The sequence below is a fragment of the Schistocerca gregaria genome, chromosome 7 (genome assembly GCF_023897955.1).
Source record: "Schistocerca gregaria isolate iqSchGreg1 chromosome 7, iqSchGreg1.2, whole genome shotgun sequence".
Lineage (NCBI taxonomy): Eukaryota > Metazoa > Arthropoda > Insecta > Orthoptera > Acrididae > Schistocerca > Schistocerca gregaria.
The window spans coordinates 318775387-318800970 of record NC_064926.1 but is presented as its reverse complement, the minus strand read 5'-3'; the positions used below and the strand labels follow the sequence as shown (position 1 = coordinate 318800970).

At 42.3% G+C, this 25584-nt stretch overlaps 1 protein-coding gene across 1 annotated transcript in view; it reads left to right on the top strand.

Moving 5' to 3' along the window:
* The window catches only part of LOC126281847 (acetylcholinesterase-like), a 105954-nt gene that overhangs the window by 40424 nt on the left and 39946 nt on the right, over window positions 1-25584 (top strand). The window contains exons 4-6 of the mRNA XM_049981096.1: window positions 2616-2801; window positions 11311-11510; window positions 20298-20463. Coding sequence (XP_049837053.1) covers window positions 2616-2801; window positions 11311-11510; window positions 20298-20463 — 552 coding nt within the window. The remainder of the gene's footprint in view (window positions 1-2615; window positions 2802-11310; window positions 11511-20297; window positions 20464-25584) is intronic.

Genomic DNA, 25584 nt, shown 5'->3' with positions numbered 1-25584 from the left:
CAGCCGGGAGAGCGGTGTGCTGACCACAGGCCCCTCCTTTCCGCATCCTTATCTGAGGATGACGCGGCGGTCGGATGGTCCCGATGGGCCACTTGTGGCCTGATGACGAAGTGTTCTAATAATATGAGTAATTTCTTTTATAACATCACACATTCTTTCAATCTTTTCTATGGGACTAATACTGGATGAGTTAGTGGGTGAGTCGAATTGCAATAGTGTTCCTGAGTGTTCCATAAACTGGAAGCATAAGCGCGAAACCTATTTCACACGGTTGTCGTCATACCGGAAGATGGAGAGCCCCGAGCATTCTCATAATGAAGACGCAGAAGAAAGGGCAGCACTTGGTCATCGAAAAAGTTGCAATAAACATTCTGATAATTGACTTTCATGGTAAGCTAAATGAGTAAACTCAAGCCATGGTCAGAAAAAACACTCCCAAAAAACTGGCTGGCTTGAAATACATTTTCTACACACTCTGGTAAAATGTCTCATCAGTCTGTCGGTGCACTCGACGCCCCACAACATTTGAAAAGGAGCAAAGTCGCTACTTGTTAAAAAAAAAGTTTTAAATGGCTCTGAGCACTATGGGACTTAACATCTGAGGTCATCAGTCCCATAGGACTTAGAACTACTTAAACCTAACCAACTTAAGGACATCACACACATCCATGCCTGAGGCAGGATTCGAACTTGCGACTGTAGCGGTCGCGCGGTTCCACACTGAAGCGCCTAGGACCGCTCGGCCACATCGGCCGGCAGCGACTCGTTAGCCCACACTACATACCTCCACTCAGCTGCTTTTGAGTTTCTCCATTGTTGAGTACTGGAGTTTTTCGAGGTATTTCAGTCCAGAAGTGGACTGCATGCAGTTTCCTTCACGATGTCCACCTGTAAACTTCAGTACCTGTAGCTTCCTTCAATTTTGAGGGCATAAAAGATTACCAGCCAGTTTACATTATCTAAAGCTTTCTGCATGTCAATGAAAGTGGATAGCATTTCTTCACTTATATGTAATGTCTTCTCGGTGATTACTCAAGGACATAGAATAAATGTTTTTCCTTTGTTTCTCCTGTACCCAGTATGAATAGGTGGAGTGACACTTCAAATTCGATAATTACATTTGTTTCAAAGAGTCATAAATAAGGAGAGAAACAATAAAGAAAATTTGTAACTAATGAGGACTCACCCCTTTCTTCTTGGAACATTAGACTGCAATTTGTGTTAAACCAGTAATAAGTAATCTTTTTACGTAGGAGTCGATCTACTTGCTAATGAAATGTAAATACTCTGAAACTGTAACCCAGTATTGGACAGTACATTTCGAAACAAAAACCAGCTGAAAAACTTTATTTACTGTGTGGTCTTGAGAACGTCCAAACACGATAGCGCTACTGTGCCACATCTCCAAGTCGACTGATCTTACTGCTACGATTCCATACAGTCAACTGGGCACCACTGCACTGTCATCACCGCTTTGCGCCAGTACTGGCAACAGTAATGAGACCGACAACACTGCGAGCGATATGGCAATGCTGTGTTGTTCTACTTGTGTAGACTGGTGTGTTCGCTCCTTCCAGATGCTCACTCAGAATTTCAACTCCATGCAGCCATCACGTGATTTTCCAGAGCACCATCAGTCAAGTTGTGTTATTATTGTATGTACGAAAATGGAACAGCAGAATTTAGAGCAACATTATGCAATCAAATTTTCTGTTATACTTGGAAAATTCGCGAGTGCGACCTTCGAAAAGTTGAATAAGGCTTATGGGGAACATTCTTCATCAAGACCACACGTTTTTCGCTGTCACAAACAATTTTTGGAAGGCAGGGAATACGTTGAAGATGAAACTCATTTAGGGAGACCTTCAACTTCAAAAACAGACGAACATGTGCGTGCTCTTGTGAGATTCAACAAATATTTATCGATAAGGATTACAGGACAGCTGGCCGATGCGGCCGAGCGGTTCTAGGTGCTTCAGTCCAGAACTGCACTGCTGCTATGTTCGCAGTTTCGTATCCTGCCTTGGGCAATAATGTGTGTGATGTCCTTAGGTTAGTTAGGTTTAAGTAGTTCTAAGTCTAGGAGACTGATGACCTCAGAAGTTAAGTCCCATAGTGCTTAGAGCCATTTGATTATAGGAGACCTGTTAAGCTTAAACACCTTCATTGTAAATCAGATTTTGACTGAAGATTTGCAGATGCAAAAGGTTTGTGCCAAAATGGCGCCAAAGAACCTCACAATTGAGCAGAACCACAATTGAAGAAATGGGTGTGACTATCTTCTTGAGAGGATTGCCAATGACCACGAATGGTTCAGTTGTGTGTTCCCAGGTGATGAATCCTTGATCTCTGAGTATGATCCTGAGACAAAGTGGTAAAGTGAGGAGTAGTGGCATTTTGAGACATCTCCTCGACAGCAAAAAGCTCGAATGAGCTAAAAAAAGACCAAAACTATGCTGATTTTGTCTGGGGCACTAAAGTATCCCTTTTCGTCTATGTCTGTATGATTGATTTTCCGAGACGTTGAGTTTATACTGGTACAGTCCAACATCTTTCAAGAAAAGGATGTTTCTTTCACTTTTATGTAAAACGTTTCTGTCGCCATCTGCCAACAGGTTTCCTGAGCTTGGAGGATGAGGTGATACCAGGCAACGCAGGCCTCAAGGACCAGCAGATGGCGCTGCAGTGGGTGCAGCGCAACATTGCGGCCTTTGGTGGCGACCCTGCCAGGGTCACCATTGGAGGCGAGAGCGCCGGCGGTTGCTCCGCCTCGCACCACTTCATCTCTCCACAGTCTGCGGGTATGCCGGCTCCCGTTGCCACACACACTTTGAAAGCGCACTGCTTTTAGTCAATCACTGTCTATGTTGATTAGGATGCTCAGCAAGCTGCATAAGACTACTAGCCCTTCCTCTGCGTTTCAAATATCAGATTCTTGGGTCTTACCGTTACACTAGCCATTTACTTGTCCAGTGAAATGGCTTCCAGGTTATCTGTTTACAGAGGGTGTATTTCTTCAAGATGGCTAGTTGTGCGAAAATGAAGATAGAAACTTTGATTAAATCAGAACTTAGACATAGGAATATTGGCATGCATTACTGGAATAAGGTTGCCTGGGAGTGGAAGGACTGTGCAAAATAAGGATTGAGCATTATTGATATTAAGATTTTTATTAGTGCTCCTCAGAATAAATAATTTTATCAATTAGGTCAACCCAATAATTACATAAAAATTTAAGAACAACTGCTGATAATTGAGCAACAATGTTAGCAAATATTTCTGTGAGGCTAAATAACAAAACGGTTGTAATGTTAATTGAAATAATTGCTCTCAACTCTCCAAAAGCCATTCATGGGAATATGAAGTATGAAAGTATAAATTTACAACAAATATTATTCTCGTTACAAAAGTATGGAAATTGTGTGTGTCACTAGTTACTATTGTTGAAATATTTACAGAAAAATATCAATAAGAGAAGCAAGATAACATTTCATCAAATTAAGATAGATAACATCCTCTTTAAAAGTTCTAAGCATACAATCTTCAAAACAAGTAGGCCAATAAGATCTTTAGAATGAATTTGACCAAAACAGAACAAATAATTCAAATTTTCCTAAAAAGGATTTCATTGAAAGGAAACCAAAATAATTAAAGGTGCTTGATATGAAGCCATCATGCTTCGGATAATATGGTGAGGATGAATGGATCAGAAATTACTTAGGGCAGTCCCGATACGCTGCTTACCACACTCCTTTCCTAAGCGTCCAGTGAGAACAAACCTCAGGCAAAAACGTACAATGTTAGGCTGATGAAGAGACAACGAATATTTAAGCAAAACGAGTAAAAAACGTAAATTACCGGATTACACGCCGGCAGCGTAGACGAAATAGCTGTGAAAAGTTACTGAAAGATAACAGAGCAATTGGACAAGGCTTCTACGCCCACTTACACCTGATAGTAAAGAAGTTGAGCGGCCAACCGAGATTCAGCTTCAAATCACGCCACGAGGTGGAAACGGTAAATACTGAACTGGCGCGGGAATGAAAACATAGGTGGATTGAAGACGCGAACGATTGGCTGGTGAACCTCAACTACCTAAACACAAGCTTGGCTTGGAAGTTGGAAGTACGATGTGACCCACCAAAATACGAGCAACAATATTTGCCTATATATATATATATATATATATATATATATATATATATATATATATATATATATATATATATATATATATATGGTGGTCCATTGATAGTGACTGGGCCAAATATCTCACGAAATAAGCATCAAACGAGAAGACTACAAAGAACGAAACTCGTCTGGCTTAAAGGGGGAAACCAGATGGCGCTATGGTTGGCCCGCTAGATGGCGCTGCCATAGGTCAAACGGATATCAACGGCGTTTTTTAAAATATGAATCCGCGTTTTTTTATTACATATTCGTGTAGTACGTAAAGATATATGAATGTTGTAGTTGGAGCACTTCTTTCGCTTTGTGATTTTTAATTTAAAAAACCTACCTTTTACCAACTGTTCGTCACAAAGCGAAAAAAGTGGTCCAACTAAAATATTCATATTTCTTTATTTTATATTGAAAAAAAATTTAAATTTAAAAAAACCTACCTGTTACCAACTGTTCATCTAAAATTGTGAGCCATATGTGTGTGACTATTACAGCGCCATCTATCACAAAGCGAAAAAAGTGGTCCAACTAAAACATTCATATTTCTTCACGTACTACAGGAATATGTAATAAAAATGGGGGTTCCTAATTTTAACAAAACCCAGTTGATATCCGTTTGACCTATGGCAGCGCCACCTAGCGGGCCAACCATAGCGCCATCTGATTTCCCCCTTCAAGCTAGACAAGTTTCATTCTTTGTAGTTTTTTCGTTTGACGCTTATTTCGTGAGGTATTTGGCCCAGTCAGAATCAATGGACCACCCTGTATATTGGAAGCCCTTACTAATAACACACTGAACAGAAAAGAAATGTATAAAACCCCAATATTGTAAAATACACAATCAAATCACAGCTCTATGTCAAGTACCAAACAGAAGCTATTATGTTCTGATACGAGTGACACGCTCCTCAAATATCCTGACCAGACGCAGGAACAAGGAACAACAGGAGGCTAAACTGAGTTCGATATACACTCCTGGAAATTGAAATAAGAACACCTTCAATTCATTGTCCCAGGAAGGGGAAACTTTATTGACACATTCCTGGGGTCAGATACATCACATGATCACACTGACAGAACCACAGGCACATAGACACAGGCAACAGAGCATGCACAATGTCGGCACTAGTACAGTGTATATCCACCTTTCGCAGCAATGCAGGCTGCTATTGTTCCATGGAGACGATCGTAGAGATGCTGGATGTAGTCCTGTGGAACGGCTTGCCATGCCTTTTCCACCTGGCGCCTCACTTGGACCAGCGTTCGTGCTGGACGTGCAGACCGCGTGAGACGACCCTTCATCCAGTCCAAAGCATGCTCAATGGGGGACAGATCCGGAGATCTTGCTGGCCAGGGTAGTTGACTTACACCTTCTAGAGCACGTTGGGTGGCACGGGATACATGAGGACATGCATTGTCCTGTTGGAACAGCAAGTTCCCTTGCCGGTCTAGGAATGGTAGAACGATGGGTTCGATGACGGTTGGATGTACGGTGCAGTATTCAGTGTCCCCTCTACGATCACCAGAGGTGTACGGCCAGTGTAGGAGATCGCTCCCCACACCATTCGTCCCACCATTCACGCCTCTCGCGACACCACTGGAGGCGGGCTGCACGATGTTGGGGCGTGAGCGGAAGACGGCCTAACGGTGTGCGGGACCGTAGCCCAGCTTCATGGAGACGGTTGCGAATGGTCCTCGCCGATACCCCAGGAGCAACAGTGTCCCTAATTTGCTGGGAAGTGGCGGTGCGCTCCCCTACGGCACTGCGTAGGATCCTACGGTCTTGGCGTGCATCCGTGCGTCACTGAGGTCCGGTCCCAGGTCGACGGGCACGTGCACCTTCCGCCGACCACTGGCGACAACATCGATGTACTGTGGAGACCTCACGCTCCACGTGTTGAGCAATTCGGGGGTACGTCCACCCGGCCTCCCGCATGCCCACTATACGCCCTCGCTCGAAGTCCGTCAACTGCACATACGGTTCACGTCCACGCTGTCGCGGCATGCTACCAGTGTTAAAGACTGCGATGGAGCTCCGTATGCCACGGCAAACTGGCTGACACTGACGGCGGCGGTGCACAAATGCTGCGCAGCTAGCGCCATTTGACGGCCAACGCCGCGGTTCCTGGTGTGTCCGCTGTGCAGTGCGTGTGATCATTGCTTGTACAGCCCTCTCGCAGTGTCCGGAGCAAGTATGGTGGGTCTGACACACCGGTGTCAATGTGTTCTTTTTTCCATTTCCAGGAGTGTAGAAGAAGCAGGGCACCAAAATGTGCAGCAAGCGAAAAGCCACAATTATCACATCTGTCACTGGGGCGGAAGATCAGTCTTTACGAATGCCTTGTGGTCTCGACCCGAAGCAACGAACTAAATGTAGCTCAACGAGCATGCAAAGCCGCTGTGCGACGACGAACAGTGGAAAAACTTGGAGACTCCACGAGACTTGTGGAGGACGACGAGCCACCGCTCGCCTCCAGACCCGGTCGGCAAAAGGAATAATGTGTCCACTCCTGTTTCCGGTGCACGTCTCTCGTGTCCGGAAGATGCTCAGCCAGGTCAACTTGGAAGTCACACGGGCTGTGGAACAAACAGCTGGGTAGTTGTTTTGCATACTTGCGCTGTCCGTGCTGGTTCACTCACTGCCTCTCCTGGGAAACGGCCTCCATGACATTTGCGGCAAACGTGCCACGTCCATCTCCACGCCAAAGATTCTGTTCGAGGAGACGAGGCGCGAGTTGTCGATCGTGCAAAGTTACTTTCAGCAGAATCACCCGATTTTTCAGGGGTACATCTTTTAGATACATGCTTATATAACGTTGAGGTACTTTTTAGATTACGTTTAGTATCAGAGTGAAATGGTGAGGATGCGGGTATACGGGAGTGCAAATGAAGTTTCACAATTTATTTCACACTAATAATTTCATACAAGGCACACGCTGGTAGCCTGAGCATATTTGGTTTTAAATACTCATAAGGTAAATACTGAGTAGTTTAAAATAACTAACAAGTACATCAGACGCCTTAAATATCACAATATTTTTTTATGAAAAGGATGTCTGTGCCTCAGAGTTCAATTAATTCAGAACTAGTAGCTGACAAAATTCCGATTACAAGTGTTATATTGCAGTCAACAACTTAATTACAGCATCAGAACAGCAAACCAATATCTGACAAAAGAAGTTAACAGCCTCATCCTGAAAACCTTCAGAATGTTGTCTAAGCAGGCCTTTCGCAGATTTAGACAGGTGTAAAGAAACGTTTAGGTTTTAGAGCCCTAAAAGAGAGAAAAGATCCTATTACCACGCATGCCATAACATATTAAAACAGTTACATGTAATTTAAGCCAATGTGCACCTTATCCACAAATCAGTAGCATGAATCAATTCATTATATCAGAGCTCCGGTAACTCGATAGATCACAGGGTCCCTTTATCCCAGTCGCGCACATTTAAATAGGGTATCAGGTGGTACTTGGGGAACCGTACCTGGGGAATTGTCTCTCAAACGATGCCGTTAAATAAATTCAACTCTAGAGATAATTCATATCGACAAAAGAAAAAGGAACTTCACCTCAATTAACGACCACTTCAGCCAGTTCAAAAGAAAGAAAAGTTTGCGGTAAGATCTCTCCCATGGGTGCAATATCTACAGATTAAATTAAATTGCAGGAGTGCACAAGTTACCGTTGGCATTCTCTTTATAAAAGGAACACAATTTAAAATACTGAACCTCAGTACTTCGCACCTAATTTCTAAACATCGAACACAGAATCACTTTTCGTCTACACGTAAATGTTGGGGCAGCCGACACTGCACAAGCACTATCAAGATTTACGCTCGCGAGTAATACAGGGTGACAGTTACAGAACTAAATGAAATAAAATTGTCATAGCTCCTGAACGATTTGTGTTCGGCCGTTCAAACTGCACGGTTGGCGGCCGGTCATGGTGGGAAGTAGTATGCACATTATGGGTTGGCTTAGCGACGAAGCCCACTTTCATTTGGATGGGTCCGTCAATGAGCAAAATTGGCGACTTTGAGGGACTGAGAATCCGCATTTCGTGATCGAGAAGTCTCTTCACCCTCAAAGGGTGACTGTGTGGTGTGCAATATCCAGTCAAGAAATAATCGGTGTAATTAATATTCCTTGACTCCCGAACAGTGCGCGAAGGTTTTGGAAGATGATTTCATTCTCATTATCCAAAGTGACCGTGATTTCGACAACATCTGGTTCGTGCAAGACGGAGCACGACCCCTCGACGCAAGTGAGGGTTTGATGTCTGGAGGAGTACTTTGGGGACCGCATTCTGGCTTTGGGGTTCTGGGGACCCCAGAGCCAGAATGCGGTCTGGCATGGCCCTCGATTGACCACCATATTCTCCGGATCTGAATACACGCGACTCACTTTTGTGGGGCTATATTAAAGACAAGGTGTGCAGCAACAAAACAAAAGCCACTTCTGAGCCCGAAACAGCCATTCAGGAGGTCATCGGCAGCATCGATGTTCCGACACTTCAGCGGGCCATGCAGAATTTCGCTATTCGCCTGCGCCACATCATCGCCAATGATCGCAGGCATATCGAACATGACATAACCTAAATCCGAAGATCTGTAGTGACGTTTACATGTTGAATAAAGTGTGTTCACCGAGCGAGGTGGCGCAGTGGTTAGCACACTGCACTCGCATTCGGGAGGACGACGGTTCAATCCCGCGCTCGGCCATCCTGATTTAGGTTTTCCGTGATTTTCCTAAATCGCTCCAGGCAAATTCCGGGATGGTTCCTTTCAAAGGGCACGGCCGAATTCCTTCCCCGTCCTTCCCTAATCCGATGAGACCGATGACCTCGTAGTTTGGTCTCTTCCCCCAAATCAACCAACCAACCAACCAAAGTGTGTTCAGGCAGTAGTTTGTAACTAATTTACGTTTCCCCCCCCCTGTATCTTCAGTCACTTTTGGTGCATGTAACAATGGAAGGCCACGACGTTCGCATCATAGATTTACTTCAAATTTTGTACACTTTTAGTACTCCATTAGGACAACATAATGTGCAAGTAGTAAGACGTACTAGTTAGATAGTTTCGAGAAAATCACAAGAGAAGTTTTTGACCACGAACTGGCAGCGGTTATGTGCTTAGCGCCGAAGCTTCGTAATGGGTGGATCGCTGGATCGAGTTCTGCTCATCTTTTAATTTATATTATTATTTTCAACACTATTCGTATTATTTCGCACATATTTAATTTGAAAGGTAATACGATGAAAACACATGTGTATTCGCACTAACTCTTATTGAATTTCCAATGTTATTTCGTTGTTTACTAATTTTTATCGATACAAGAAATATCATACGACTACTGTTTCTACAGGCAAGCTAAAAGCTTTATCCAGATCCTTCAGTCTTGTACATCTTTGATTGACAACGAACGAGAAACTGCTTCTTTTGGATAAATAATTATGAATCGAAACCCTCAGCTGCCGACAGGTGTTGTTTATATATCTCAATGGGGATAGGTGAGAATGTATGCCCTTATAGGGACTCGAACCCGGGATGTCCTGCTTACCTGACAGACGCTCTATCCATCATTTTTTTCTCATTTTGTTCTATATTGTTCGTTGAATTTGTTCGTGGCGTACATCCGATGACACCTGTTCAAGTTGTTTGTTGATCCGTTCACTCAGTTTTTTTTTTTTTTTTTTTTATTACAGAGGGTAGCTAAACCCTCTGGCCGAACACGCTGAGCTACCGCGCCGGCGTCCATCTGAGCCACCGAGGACACAGATGAATAGCGCGACTGCAGGGACTTATCCCTTGCACGCTTCCCGTGAGACCCACATTCCGTACTGTCCACAATCTACATTCGTAATGGATATTTCCCATCCACTCATTACTCGCGCCAGCTATGGTGACGATTCGCATAAGAGTTCTGGCGACCTGTGCTCATTCGCACAGACGGTCAATGATCGGGTAGCCTTTAATTATATATGAAGATATTAACTGTTGCCGAGAGAACAGATACCATAGATGACCGTGCAGCTTCTCTAGAATAAATGATTATCAATCGAAACCCTCAGCTGCCGACAGATGGATAAAGTGTCTGCCGTGTAAGCAGGAGATCCCAGGTTCGAGTCCCGCTCAGGGCATACATTTTCAACTGTCCCCATTGAGGTGTATCAACAACACCTGTCGGTAGCTGTGGGTTCAGATACACAATCATTTATTCTAGAGAAGGTGCACGGTCATCTATGGTATCTGTTCTTTCGGCAACAGTAACTATCTTCATATATAGTTAAAGGCTACCCAGCCAATGACCTTCGTCTGTGCGAATGCGCACAGGTTGGCCGAACTCGTACGAGAATCGTCACCTTAGTAATGAGCGGATGGGTAAATATCAATTGGGAACATTACTTATGTAGATTGTAGACAGTTGGGAATGTGGGTCCCACGAGAAGCGTACAAGGGATAAGTCCCTGAAGTCTGTTCATCTGTGTCCTCGGTGCTCAGATGTATGCCGGTACGGTAGCTCAGCGTGTTTGGTCAGAGGGTTAGCTGCCGGAGTGAATGAATCAATAACAAACTTCAACGGGCGTCAGGGGACGTCTGCAACGAACTATTGAGAAGAAAAAAAAAAACATTTTCAGCTGTCCCCATTGAGGTATATCAACAACACCTGTCGGCAGCTGAGGGGTTCGATTCATAATCATTTATTCTAGAGAAGCTGCACGGTCGACAAATTACGGTACCAGTATTTACGAAAATGTTTCGTTACGCATGGTTTGCATCCAAACAAAGGGAAATTTTTCAAAATGTCTGCGAGCTTTGTTTTTCCTGGAGCCACATTTGGTCTCTGCTTACACAGTTTGGAAGAAATGGCGATTGTCTCTTAGGAAGCAGTCGAGAGAGCTTTTACCTGTATTTTATAAACTGATATGCCTTCCGTTTGTTTTTGATGGATTTTGATGTCGGGGTACTCAGTCTCGCTACAAAAACCTTGTGGTCAATAATTTCTGTGAACTTAACGGACACCCTTGTTTCACGGCGTGTGGTAAACCGATGTGGGTTGCGGGGATAATTTGGAGTATGTCGTTTGGGCTGAAGCAGCGGCTGCCTTAGAAGCCGGACGTGTACGCAGGTCTGTTCCGCGGGGTGATCATCCAGAACGGGCAGTCGGTGTCGCCGTGGGGGATCTTCCCCAACGCCCGCGACATGGCCTTCCGACTGGGCGCTCTGCTCGGCCTGCAGACCAACGACTCCCAGGAGCTGGCGGCCTTCCTCAGGGCGCAGGAGGCCAGCGACCTCGTCGACCGCGGCAACGAGATCCTCACTGACGACGTGAGTATAGCTGGCAGCCAGGGCGCGCAGCGCTGGCTGTCGTTGGGCCCACTGGCGTCCCAGGAGGTCCTGCATCCTGTTGGGAACATCAGTTCGCCGGCCGGTTACGTACTGATGGAAGCTAATCCCTAATGTCCTAACTAACGCTCTACTTTCTTCTAGTTTCTTCCAGACATTCATTTCCTCGACAATTCTACGAAGAACCTTCTCATTCCTTCCTTACATAAGCTTCAGCGCAGTCTGTAACATTTTGTACCGACCCTCCCTCCTAAGTCGTTCAGGCGTATTTTCTGTGATGTTTCAGCAACCATCGACAGTGTCGTTTCTGCCGAGTGTCACTGGAATCAACCCAAGCAAATACGGCTCGTGTCGGTATTTCATGAGACATTCAGTGTCGACGGTAAGCGTCTGTTTGTTTAGAGTTGCAAACAAAATGAGTTTTAATGCGGAATTTTACGTGGTCATTCGATAAACCGGTTCCAAATTAGTATAGCGCGAGATCTGTTTTATCGACATACATATTAACAGGGACAGTAAAACACCAAAAATAACCGGTACTGCAACAGCGACGAAGCAGCTCTGCTGCTTGGTGGTTATGGTGTCCCTTATTTTTCATATATATATATATATATATATATATATATATATATATATATATATATATATATAAGCAAAGATGCTGTAATTTATCAAACGAAAGCATTGGTATGTTGATAGAGACAATAACAAACACAAACACACACACCAATTTCAAGCTTTCGCAACCCATGGTTGCTTCATCGGGAAAGAGGTAAGGAGAGGGAAAGACGAAAGGATGTGGGTTTTAGGGTTTTAAGGGAGAGGGTAAGGAGTGATTCCAGTCCCGAGACAGGTATACACTCGCACGCACACACATATCCATCCGCATATATACAGACACCACCAGAGATATTGGCCTTTAGATATGTCTGCATGTGCCTGTGTATGTGCGGATGGATATGTGTGTGTGTGCGAGTGTATACCTGTCCCGTTTTCCCCCTAAGGTAAATCTTTCCGCTCGCGGGACTGGAATGACTCCTTACCCTCTCCCTTAAAACACACATCCTTTCGTCTTTCCCTCTCCTTCCCTCTTTCCTGATGAAGCAACCGTGGGTTGCGAAAGCTTGAAATTGGTGTGTGTGTTTGTGTTTGCTATTGTCTCTATCAACATACCAACGATTTCGTTTGGTAAGTTACAGCATCTTTGTTTTTAGATATATTTTTCCCAATGGAACGTTTCCCTCTCTATATATATATACACATATAAAATTTTGCTGAGATCGAAGCAGTATAACCCCGGCCGACTTGAGTGCACTGAGTTTAGTGTTATTCTAATTACCATTTATTAGTGGTTTTAATTCGCCAATTTCCTTGTCGTAATGCACTCTCATCTTCATTTCAGAGAAAACATTAGCGACTTCGTGTCAATCAAGAGCAGAGGTCTGTTCTCTTGCCTGAAGATCATGAACACTAATTTTATTCAAGAATGCCCTTCGACAGGGATGAGCAGCATCTCAGAATTGGATGGTAAAGGTGTAGTTAAGGACTTGTAGGTTGTTGATGACTCTGCAGAAACGAGCATTATATTAATTCAAGATTTATACGGACTATTGACTGTAGACGTGGCGCAAAAAGAATTTATATTTTGTTGCGTTCAAGAACATTGTACACTGTAACTAGATGGCAAGAAAGAATCACTGAAAAGAAAACATTAAACGTATCCTAAGAGGTAAAAAGGCGTTTAATTTTCATTTTATCCAGTCATTACTACCTATTACACTAACGAAAAATTACCAAACCTAAAATTCCAATATTGAAACATGTCACTCTAGTCGACAAGGGTGTCATCCCACTGAGATGAATTTTTTTCCGTAGTAGATGTAACCAAAGAAAAAACATTTAAAGGATGAGCGTAAATTTTTTCGAAAAGAAAAATTTTTGGGGGAAAGAAGGAACGTCCTAATGCCGGTTGCAGTCAGTACAGGCCAGGGCGGCACTGTCGCTGCTAGAGTCCTGGTTATTCTTGGTGTTTTGCTGCACCAGTTAATATATGTAGATAAAACTAATATCAAATTAGACTAATTTTGAACTGTTCTATCAAATTCCCCTTTAAAAATCCTTTTATTTGTAACGCAAAACAAAGCGATATTTTCCGTCAACGCTGAGCTTAAAAAAAAAAAAAAAAAGGCTCTGAGCACTATGGGACTTAACATCTGTGGTCATCAGTCCCCTAGAACTTAGAACTACTTAAACCTAACTAACCTAAGGACATCACACACATCCATGCCCGAAGCAGGATTCGAACCTGCGACCGTAGCAGTCGCGCGGACTGAACGCCTAGAACCGCTAGACTACCGCGGCCGGCGCGCTGGGCTTCGCTTGAAAGATGTGATGAGCAGTATTTGTTTGGCTGACCCCATATACGCACTGCAAAGTCGAGATTTCAGATACATACCAAAACATTAGAGGAAATACGCCTGACGTCTCTTAGAGAGGAGATCCTGTATGAGTTTTTTTCTAAATTGATTTTTTTGTCATGAGGATTTGAATGGTGACTAAGGTCTGCGTATGTCGGATGATACTGTACATCAGTGAATATTATGTTTCTGAAAATCTCAATAGATACAAATATTGTACACAGATTATTTTTAGATTTTTCCATGACAGACAAACGAACGTTCAAGGATCTTTGAGTCGATAACTCTGCCGTTATTGTCTCTGATGTATACGTAATGAGGTATTACAATCAGTGGTGTGTAAAATGTGGTTGACTTTCGTTGGTAAGCAGGGATCTGTGAGAGTGACAAACACAAACAGTATTTACGAACATTATTATCGTGATTTGCTTGTTGTAGGCACACTTTGTGAATACCGAAGGATGTTGACAACAAACCCCGAATTGTCACTGATGTGAGTGTAAACAAGGGCAGTACTCAAAAAATGGTTCAAATGGCTCCAAGTACTATGGGACTTATTTGAGGTCATCAGTCCCCTAGACTTAGAACTACTTAAACCTAACCTACCTAAGGACATCACACATACCCATGCTCGAGGCAGGATTCGAACCTGTGGCCGTAGCGGCAGCGCGGTTCCGGGCTGAAACGCCTAGAACCGCTCGGCCACAGCGGCCGGCCAAGGGCAGTACTCCCAGTCAGATATCAGGCACGCTTGTCTACAAACACAACTAGTGAAACGGCAACTCCATTTCCAAAAACACATTTTTATCCAGTGAGACAGAAATACTTATCTTCAAGAGATTGTTGTACAATATTCCTAGCCTGTGACAGTCCTGGTCTGAGGCTAAGTTAATTGGTTGTACGGTACAGTCTAGTAGTCAGCGTAGGCACTGCTGTGGGAGGGTCAGGTGTTGTCGAAGAGCGGTCGATACTTTTGAGATGGCTGAGGGGCAATGATTGGATTTGTAGTGGAGGCTACAACTGGAACTGGAACTGGAACTGGCGGTCAATCTAAACCTCACTGGAACTCTCTCGGCCTAAGCTGCAGAACGCGACACGTGACCTGGGGCCCAGTGGTACTAAGTTCCGCACTATCAGTTCCGCGTGATGCGTGATGTGAAACATATTCCGCGGTGCTAGTGACCTCAGTACCAGGCCGCTGAAATTCGCTGCCGGAGTCGCTTCACTTGAGAGTGTAGGCTGGAGGGAAGTGTAGCGACTTGCGGTCGCTGCAATGTGTGTGAAAAGCAATGAGGCAGACTTTTTATCTACCTAAGTTGTAATTTTTTTCAACCAAAAATATTGTCCACTTCAAAGTAGTTCCCTTCGGCAACTTTACACCGGCGGAGTCGTTCTCAGTCTTTACAGGCGCACTGAAAGGCTTCAACTAGTAGGGCATTCAATATGTCAGACACTTCTTTTGAATGTTCTTGAGAGTCCTAAAATGAGGTCATTTTAAGATATTTATGAATTTCGTAGAAAAGAAGAAGTCACAAAGACTCAGATCATGTGAACAGAGGGTCTGTGGAACAACAGGAATGCTTTTCGAGGCCAGAAGTTCCGTGATGAAGTGGCCGCGTGACATGGGGCATTGTTATGATGCAGCATCCAATTGTCCGCAGTGTTCGGTCTCACTCGTTTCTCGATTTTGCTGAGCCTTTCGAGGACATCACTTAGTAGACAGTTTGTCCTGGAGGAACAAATTCTTTATGCACTATACCCCTAATGTCGAAAAAGAAAATCAGCATTGTTTCGATCTTTGATTTGCTCATTCGAACTTTTTTCGGTCGATGAAGTCTTTAAGTGTGCCATTTCTCACTTTTCCGTGTTGTCTGACGATCTTACTGAAAAATCCAGGATTTATCATCTGTGATGACTCAACTAAACCATTCGTGGTCATTGACAATCTTCTCAAGCAGCTCAAAGCATACATTTCTTTGACTGTCCTTCTGCTCAGTTGTGAGCATATACGGCACCATTTTGCCACAGACCTTCTGGTGTTATAGATTTTGCTATTCACACACATTTAATCAAATATAACAGTAATTATGATAATGCATGGCAATGTGACTACGAAGGCTTTCCCTGCGTAATAATTGATAAAATTCTTCTCGGGTGTGCAGCCAGATCGTAACGTCATATTGACACAATATTTCAACGGTCCACCCGGCCTCCATCTTCAGGTGAGAGTGCTGGTACGCGATCTAGCCGGAAGTCAGTTCTGGCGAGATCGTGTACCAGCACTCTGACCTGAAGATGTCGGCCAGGTGGACGGCTGAAATATTGTGTCCAGATGACGTTATGCTCCGGCTGCACACCCGAGAAGAATATTATTTTTTCTGGCAATGTTTGCCGACAAGATAAAGAATCCAATCTATAACACTAGATTGCGTACTCACTGCAGTTCTGCTTTACCGTTTTTGGTATGACTTGGAAAGAGAAAAAAATTAATGGATGATCGCCAATGTGTCGGTTCCCGATTGTGTTCAGGAGACGTAAAGTTTGTTTACGTGAAGGTGGTTTCGTGACTGACCTTTGACCCAGATTGCCTTCACGCAATCAGAATCTTCGATGAAAATACCTAAGGGACCTATTTGAATAATAACAAATGGAAATGAATGCAAAACAGTGAAATCTTGTAAAAAGTTATCACATTGAAAATTGAACACATTAATGTCTTCCCGAATACAATCGAGATACCGCGATGAAGAGCGAACCTGTAACAAAGCTTACATATACTGAAAAATCATGGTGAGCGTAAAGAAAAGAATAAGCAGAGATTTTCTGTAAAGTGAAGCATCAATATATTCTCAAAGAACAAAGGCATTAAACTAACGTTTTGATATTTTCTCACACGTGGAGCAGTTCAACAATTGCTGCTTTTGTCTGTCAGAGTTTTCTTGAAAATTAAGTGTTCTGGCGTGCGCACAGCTTACCGAAGCGTTTTGCTTGGTGATTTACAGCGTTTTTGACACTAAATAACATATAACTTGTAGCGGTGCTACATAACACGTCTTAATAAGTCGGCAACCAAACGCAAATACGGTAGTGAAATCTCTAGAACATTTCTTAACAAATGATGGAGTTTTCTTTCAAATGTTTCGCAGCTTATTGCTATCGCGCGCTGTGGCAATGATTTAAATATCTGCACCCAGCGGGTCATATTGTTTATTTGAAATATTTTAACGCTGGACGCGCGTCTTGGTGTAGGCGCACATTGTAAAGTATTTTGTCTCTTTACACATGCGATCTGATACTTAATATATTTACTAAATACAGCCCGATGGCTGTTCCTCTCTTTTATGACAAATATCTCATCTTCAAATTATCTGAAATCCAATAATATTACAACCTGCAGCATGCGCAAAACTTCTGTGAAAATTTGATTTATGATGAATATCTTTCACAGGTCACCCGTTATCTTCTTTGTTAAACGTCGATCTGATCTCACAAGAGCACGCATATGTTCTACATCTACATTTATACTCCGAAAGCCACCCAACGGTGTGTGGCGGAGGGCACTTTACGTGCCACTGTCATTACCGCCCTTTTATGTTCCAGTCGCGTATGGTTCGCGGGAAGAACGACTGTCTGAAAACCTCCGCGCTCTCTCGAATCTCTCTAATTTTACATTCGTAATCTGGGGAGGTATAAGTAGGGGGAAGCAATATATTCGATACCTCATCGAGAAACGCACCCTCTCGAAACCTGGATAGCAAGCTACACCGCGATGCAGAGCGCCTCTCTTGCAGAGTCTGCCACTTGAGTTTGCTAAACATCTCCGTAACGCTATCACGGTTACCAACCAACCCTGTAACGAAACGCGCCGCTCTTCTTTGGATCTTCTCTATCTCTTCCGTCAACCCGATCTGGTACGGATTCCACACTGATGAGCAATACTCAAGTACAGGTCGAACGAGTGTTTTGTAAGCCACCTCCTTTGTTGATGGACTACATTTTCTAAGGACTCTCCCAATGAATCTCAACCTGGTACCCGCCCTACCAACAATTAATTTTATATGATCATTCCACTTCAAATCGTTCTGCACCCATACTCCCGGATATTTTACAGAAGTAACTGCTACCAGTGTTTCTTCTGCTATCATATAATCATACAATAAAGGATTCTTCTTTCTATGTATTCGCAATACATTACATTTGTCTATGTTAAGGGCCAGTTGCCAATCCCTGCACCAAGTGCCTATCCGCTGCAGATCTTCCTGCATTTCGCTGTAATTTTCTAATGCTGCAACTTCTCTGTATACTACAGCATCATCCACGAAAAGCCGCATGGAACTTCCGACAACTTGAAGTTGAAGGTCTCCCTGAGCGAGGTTCATTTTCACTGTGTTTTCGGCCTTTCCAAAATGATCTTCACAAGCGAAAACCTTGTGCTCTTGATGAGGAATGTTCGCCATAGGTCTGTTTCAACTTTTCAAAGCTCACACTCGCGGATTCCCCAGGTTTAACACAAAACTTGATTGCATAGCATTACTCTAAATTCCACTGTTACATTTTCATAACACACAACATAAACACAACTTCATTGGTTGCGCTCATGAAACGTCCCCTTAGAAAAATTATACATAACTGTGCTTAAACTGAAGCACAATATTTTTGGTGTAACGCAATCTGACTTCCAAAAATCCCTAAGAAACAATGGCCCTGACTAACATTAACCTATACGTTTCACAAATCACTTACCTCACAAAAATCTTCGTTACTCAAGCTACCGCAATACAGCGAGCGCCACTACTGCCAGCTAAATAAAAGATTCAAACTACTGAAGGCACTAACTACTGATAAGCAGAGTCAGCAAATGAAAGATTTTAATAGAGAACAAACAATGTATTTACCTTAATAGTCATAATATATATATCAGTTCATGACACCAATTCTTACAAATTTCAAAACTCCGCCATCTCTCTCCCCACGTCCACCACTGCTGGCGGCTCACCTCCAACTGCGCAACGCTACGCGCTGTTAGCATCCAGCTGCCGCTGCCCAACACTACAATGGCGAATATTACAACAATGCCAACCAGCCACAGACTGCACACGGCACAACCAGTGATTTTCATACAGAGCGCTAATTGGCGGCGGCGTTACCAATAAAAAAAACCTAAACAGCCTACTTACACACACAACATAAACACAACTTCATTGGTTGCGCTCTCAAAAATCACACATGGCTCTATGGAGCTTAAACTCGGACTGAGCACCTAAGAAGAATGAGCACAACGGTCTACACAAATAGAATAACGCAGCGTTGCCAGATCGCTCGTAGTGTTACCTTTCTCATTACTATTCTCACACACCTCGTAAAAGGCAAACAAAAAGTTTCGGTTTGGGTTCATTCCTGCAGCGTATATGCAACGTAGAGCAATTATAATGAGAGTGAATAAACACCGACGTGTCGGCAAGGGATTACTTTGGCATTCGTGTCTTTCGTCATACGTTTCTTAAATGCGCCGACGTTATTACCAAAAGCGTTCAAACAGGACCAGCATGCTGTTATCCTTTTCTTGGCTGGTGGAGGACACATGGCATTTATCGGAGAATGAAGAATCTGTATGGTGCACCATGTCTGTTGAACGCCTTCCAAGAGCGAGAGCGGAGGATTTTGACAGGTACATTTGTAAAGTGGTCCACTAAGGTGCGTGAATGGCACCCAGGGTGTTGCCAAACTTGAGGGTGTTAGAGGGACATTTAATTCACGCACATCTCAATGGTGCATCCCTACATCCCCCGTTCCTCCTTTGATGACGCCACAAGAGGGAGCGAAAAAGAAGGGATGCAAATGCATAAGTGCCCTTTCCTACCACAGGTCACGTCCAAATTTCGTCGAGTGGTTTTGAACAGTTTCTAAAGGCCCCAAACTGTACACGAGGGCTTAATTTACGGTCGTGCTGCCGTCCAAAGTTGTCAGAGCACGTTTAATGCGAATGCAGCCTCACGACGTCCTTAGGGAGGGGTTGGAACTTCTGATGGTGTCAGCAGAGGCCGTCGTCGAGCCCTGAAGTGATGCACCATTAGGGTAGAAGATCGTAGGCACCTTTCAACAAAATTTAAAACTTATTTTTCGCAATGGGAGACAATTACGGGGTTCCGAAAAGTCATTCTTTCAAGGCGCGTAGTACTACATGGACACTATAGGTAGATTTCTATTAGGTGTGTCTTAGGATGTGAAACAATGTGGCATACCACAAGTTTGTGATAATGTTCCTGACTTACTTTTTACATAAAATTTCTTTCTGTTTTTTTTGTTTTTTTTTTTTGTTTTGAAGTAATTTCATTTATGGCTGGTGTTTCAGGAGAAGGTGAAGCTATCGCATCTGGCCTTCGCTCCGGTTGTCGAACCAGAGGTGGAAGATGCTTTTGTGAGAGAGCACCCCATCACTGTACTCAAAGAGGGTCGCTTCAACAAGGTGCCGGTTCTCACTGGAGTCGACTCGGGCGAGGGCGTTCTCTTCATATTCCGTAAGTCTGCTGTTGGATACGCTTTGTGGAGGTGTCGGACTCAGACCATTGACTTAGAATCCTGAATCCTGGCCGATGAGCGTTCTACAAGGCTTTTCTGCAATTATTGGTTGGTCATGGACACTACTGATTCCATCAACAATGTCCATTCAGGTGAAACAGAACCTCACACCTCAAATTTTTCGAAATCACAAGGAACATCTGACATATTAGTAATTATCAACGACACATGAATAAACATTGTCAGAATAATTTGCTGAGGTATAAAATTTAATAGTTGATTAAAACCATGTGTCGACGTATTAATTTTCGTGTAATAATTTTAAGGTGGTGACTTGTTTGTAATTACTAATATCGTTGTGTCTCTGGACTTCATACAAAATTTACTTCCCGGTTAGAAGTTACAATGACAACACAGAGCACAATAAAAACGTAAGAAACTTCAGCACCAACAACGAAATTATGGCTTAATGATTTTGCTTTCACATTCCTATGGAATAAATTCCACTGAATACCTGTATATAATACTAATCTGCATTGGAAATGAGATAAATGTCGAGATGGGAATACGATTAGTGATGGAAAAATAGCTTTTGGGAAGAAATATGTAATATCAGCCTCAGGCCCAAACAGTTTACAATGCTGATGGCGACTGGTAACATTGTGGTCCTTAACAATATGAAAAGATCTTTGTAATAGAAGTCATAAAATTTCTGTAAATATGGGCTTTCTCTAATTTTGACGTCTTTATGTTACAACTGGCAAATATCTTTCCTTCATTCTGAGTGTTCCCTTTCATGAAGTACTAATTTTTTCTTCACATATATTTGTAAGCATAATCATTAACTGACTAATTGTATGACACCTTTTGAACACATTAAAAACCAGTTTGAATAAAAAAGCTGGGTTATATTCACTTGTCATCGGGGGACATCTTACTGGAATAATCTTGAATTCTAGGGAACTGCTTTGATACTAAGATAAAAAAATTGTGACATAAAGAAACCATTGGCGAAATTTTTATGTTACATTACATTATAATACACTACCATAATACTTGTTCCATAGATCATGAATATGACATTTCGTAATGATTTGGAACGTGTCACTTTGACATAAGTTTCCTTTGCACAATATAATTATTATTTCTTTTTCACTTACTACTTCTTATCTAAAAATTCTTCTATTGTCATTCAGAAATTCTTTTAATTTGTTTTTAAATGTTGGTTAGCTATCTGTCAGACTTTTAATGGTATTTGGCAAATGACCAAAGATTTTTTTCGGTAGCGTAATTTACCCCTTTCTGTGCCAAAGTCAGATTCAGCCCAGAGTAGAGAAGATCATACTTTCTTCTAGTATTGTAGTTATGCACTTGGCTGTTATTTTTGAACTGGGATGGGTTAATAATAACAAATTTCCTAAGTGAATATACACACATCAAAAAAAAAAGTTTTGCACCACCTCGGTTCCGAGAGTTCCAGAACCTGTACAGAAAATTGGAATAGAGATCAACATAAACATCATTTCCGCCCTTTTTATTGCTCATGAAAACCGCACATTGCGTGTTGTACCACCATACAGCCAAACCTTCACAGGTGGTGATCCAGATTGCTGTACACACCAATACCTTTAATACCCAGTAGCACGTCCTCTTTCACTGATGCATGTCTTTATTTGTCGTGACGTACTATCCACAAGTTCATTAAAGCACTGTTAGTCCAGTTTGTCCCACTCCTCAGTGACGATTCGGCATAGATCCCTAAGAGTGGTTGGTGGGTCACGACGTCCATAAACAGCCCTTTTCAATCTATCACAGGCATGTTCGATAGGGTTCATGTCTGAAGGACATGATGGCCACTCTAGTTGAGCGATGTCTTGTGAAATCATTCACAAGATGTGCACGGGGGGGGGGGGGGGGGGGGGGAGCTGCGGGGGGGGGGGGGCAATTGTGTGTGTCTAAGGCGTTCAGCCTGACCGGGTTGCCTTCAAACACGTCTCCGACGAATCTCTGGTTGACACTCATCGGTGAAGAGAACGTGAAGCCAATCCTGAGCGGTCCATTCGGCATGTTGTTGGGCCCATCTGCACCGCGCTTCATGGCGTCGTGGTTGCAAAGATGGACCTCGCCATGGACGTCGGGAGTGATGTTGAGCACCATGCAGCCTACTGCGCACAGCTTGAGTTGTAACATGACTTACTGTGGCTGCCAGAAAGGCATTATTCAACATAGTGACGTTGCTGTCAGGGTTCCTCCGAGCCATAATCCGTAGGTAGCTGTCATCCACTGCATTAGTAGCCCTAGGGCGGCCTGAGCAAGACATGTCATCGACAGTTCCTGTCTCTCTGTATCTCCTCCATGCCCGAACTGAACACCATCGCTTGGGTTCATTTCGACGCGCCTGGTCACTTCCATTGTTGAGAGCCATCCTGGCACAAAGTAACAATGCGGACGCGATCGAGCCGCGATATTGACCGTCTAGGCATGGTTGAATTACAGGCAACACGAACCGTGTACCTCCTTCCTGATTGAATGACTGGAACTGATCGGCTGTCGGACCCCCTCCGTCTAATAGGTGCTGCTCAAGCATGGTTGTTTACATCTTTGGGTAGGTTTAGTGACATCTCTGAATAGTAAGAAGGACTGTGTCTGTGATACAATATACAGAGTCAACGTCTATCTTCAGAAGTTCTGGGAACCAGGGTGATGCAAAACTTTTTGATGTCTGTATGTGTTGAGGAGGTACTGTGAATATTCCAAGTTACTTAGATAAATGTCTGCAAGATGATCTTCTGTGGGATCCAGCTGTTATTCTGATTACTTTTTCTCTTTATGATGAATTACCCTGCCATATGAAATCAGCGAATGAAAATAGGCATAGTAGGCTATTTTACTGATATGTTTATCACCAAAATTTGCAGTAACCCTAACAGCATAAGTAGCTAAACCTAACCGTTCCAGCAGATCAGCAATATGTTTTCACAATTCAATTTCTCATCAATGTACACACCAAGAAATTTTGTATATTCTGCCTTAGCAAAAGTCTTCTGTTCATATCTACATTTATCACTGGTGATATGGCATTTGCTGTAAAGAATTACATATACTGTGTTTTCTCAAACTTTTGTGAGAGTCCATTTGCAGAGAACAACTTCATAATTTTCTGAAAGACGATATTTACAATTTCCTAAGCTGTTCTTGTTTGTTGGGTGTGATTACTATACTTGCATCATCAGCAAAAACAACTAGCTTTGTGTCCTCATGAATATAGCGTGGTAAGTGATTAATGTATATTAAGAATAATAAGGGACCCACGACTGAATCCTGATAACTTCCAAGTTAGAGAACGTTGATTTTTGCACATTACCTGTACTGTTAACTTCAACCTTCTGCGTTCTTCCAGTTAATTATGAATTAAACCATTTGTGCACTGTCCCACTCATATCACAATGCTTAAGCTTATCTAGAAGAATTTCATGATTCATGCAGTCAAATGCCTTTGAGAAATTGCATAATATTCCAGTGGTTGCTGTTCGGTTACTTAAAGCATTTAATATTTGATCAGTGAAAAAATATATATAACTTATTCTATTGAAAAGCTTTTCTGAAAATAACACTGACATTTTGTTAATACTTCATTTTTACAAAAATATATTACACTACTCTTGAATACATTATTTTTTCAAGGATTTTGGATAAAGCAATCAGAAGTGGAATATGGCCATAGTTGTTAGCATCAACCTGTCCACTTTTTTATGCAACGGTTTAACAGTAGCGTATTACAATTTATCCGAAGAAATGCCCTATTTCGGTGAGCTACTATATATATAAGTGGCTGAGAATCCTACTCATCTGTTGTGAACAAGCTTTTAGTACTGTGTTAGAAATGCCATCAATTCCGTGTGAGCTTTTACTGTTGAGTGAATTTATTATTTTCCTAATTTCTGTAGGTGAGGTGAGTTGAATTTCAATTTTAATAAATTCCATAAGTATTGCATTTTCTGATGAATAGCTGGATCCTATTTTCTCTACAAGACTTAAAAAATGATTATTAAAAATGTTCTTACGTCTTACTTTTTGTTAACAATCTCTTCATTGAGTTTGAGAAAAATACGGTTTTCCTGTGCCCTCAGTTGTCTGTTGCCCTTTTAATTTTATTATCAGATGTGCCTTTCTCAGATATAATGCATATAATTCTGGACTTTTAATAACTTTTCTTAATACAGTGCAGTAGTTTCTATAATGTTTCAATATTTCTGGATCATTACTCCTCATAGCTATAAGCTACATTTCCCTCTTCTGTTTACAAATATTTTCATCCCTTCAGTAAGCCATGATTTTTTAGATGGTTTCATACAATTATATTTCACTTTCTTATTAGGGAAATTGTTTTCAATTATACTCAGAAACGTATAATTAAGTAGGTTAAATTTTAAATTAGCACCAGGTTCGCTGTACACCTCATCACAGTCTAACTGTCACAAGCTTACCCTAAATTTTCAATTGTTATATTATTAATTGAACGCAGTATTTTGGAGGACTGTTTTGCAGTACTGTATGGAGTTATCTCATATATTGTAACAAGCTGTTCATCATGATCAGACAGACCATTCTTAACAGAAAAAGTATTTATTTGATTAAATTTATCTTGATCTATAAAAACATTGTCTATCACTGCGGTGCTTTCCTGTACCATCCCAGTAGGAAAGTCAGTAACTGACGACAAATTGAAAGAACCAAATAATACTTCAGTGCCAATATTTCTATCGAACTGTTACAGAAAATCTACATTCAAATCCCCACAAACTATCATTTTCTTCCCTCTGTTTGACTGATAGCACAACAAATAATCCAAGTTTTTCAAAAATAGCTGAAAATTTTCCAATGGGGACCTGTACACGGCTACAGTTATAAAATTACCATTATTTAATTGAAGCTCATACGCACATGCTTCTATATGTTGCCCTACACAAAATTTCTTAGTTTCTAAATTTTTCAAACTATGACAGATTTTAACATATATGGCAACCACCTCCTCTTTCCATAGTGTCTCTACTTACATGTGCTGAAAGCATATATTCACTTACATTTACCTTTTCCATACCTGTGATTACATGATATTC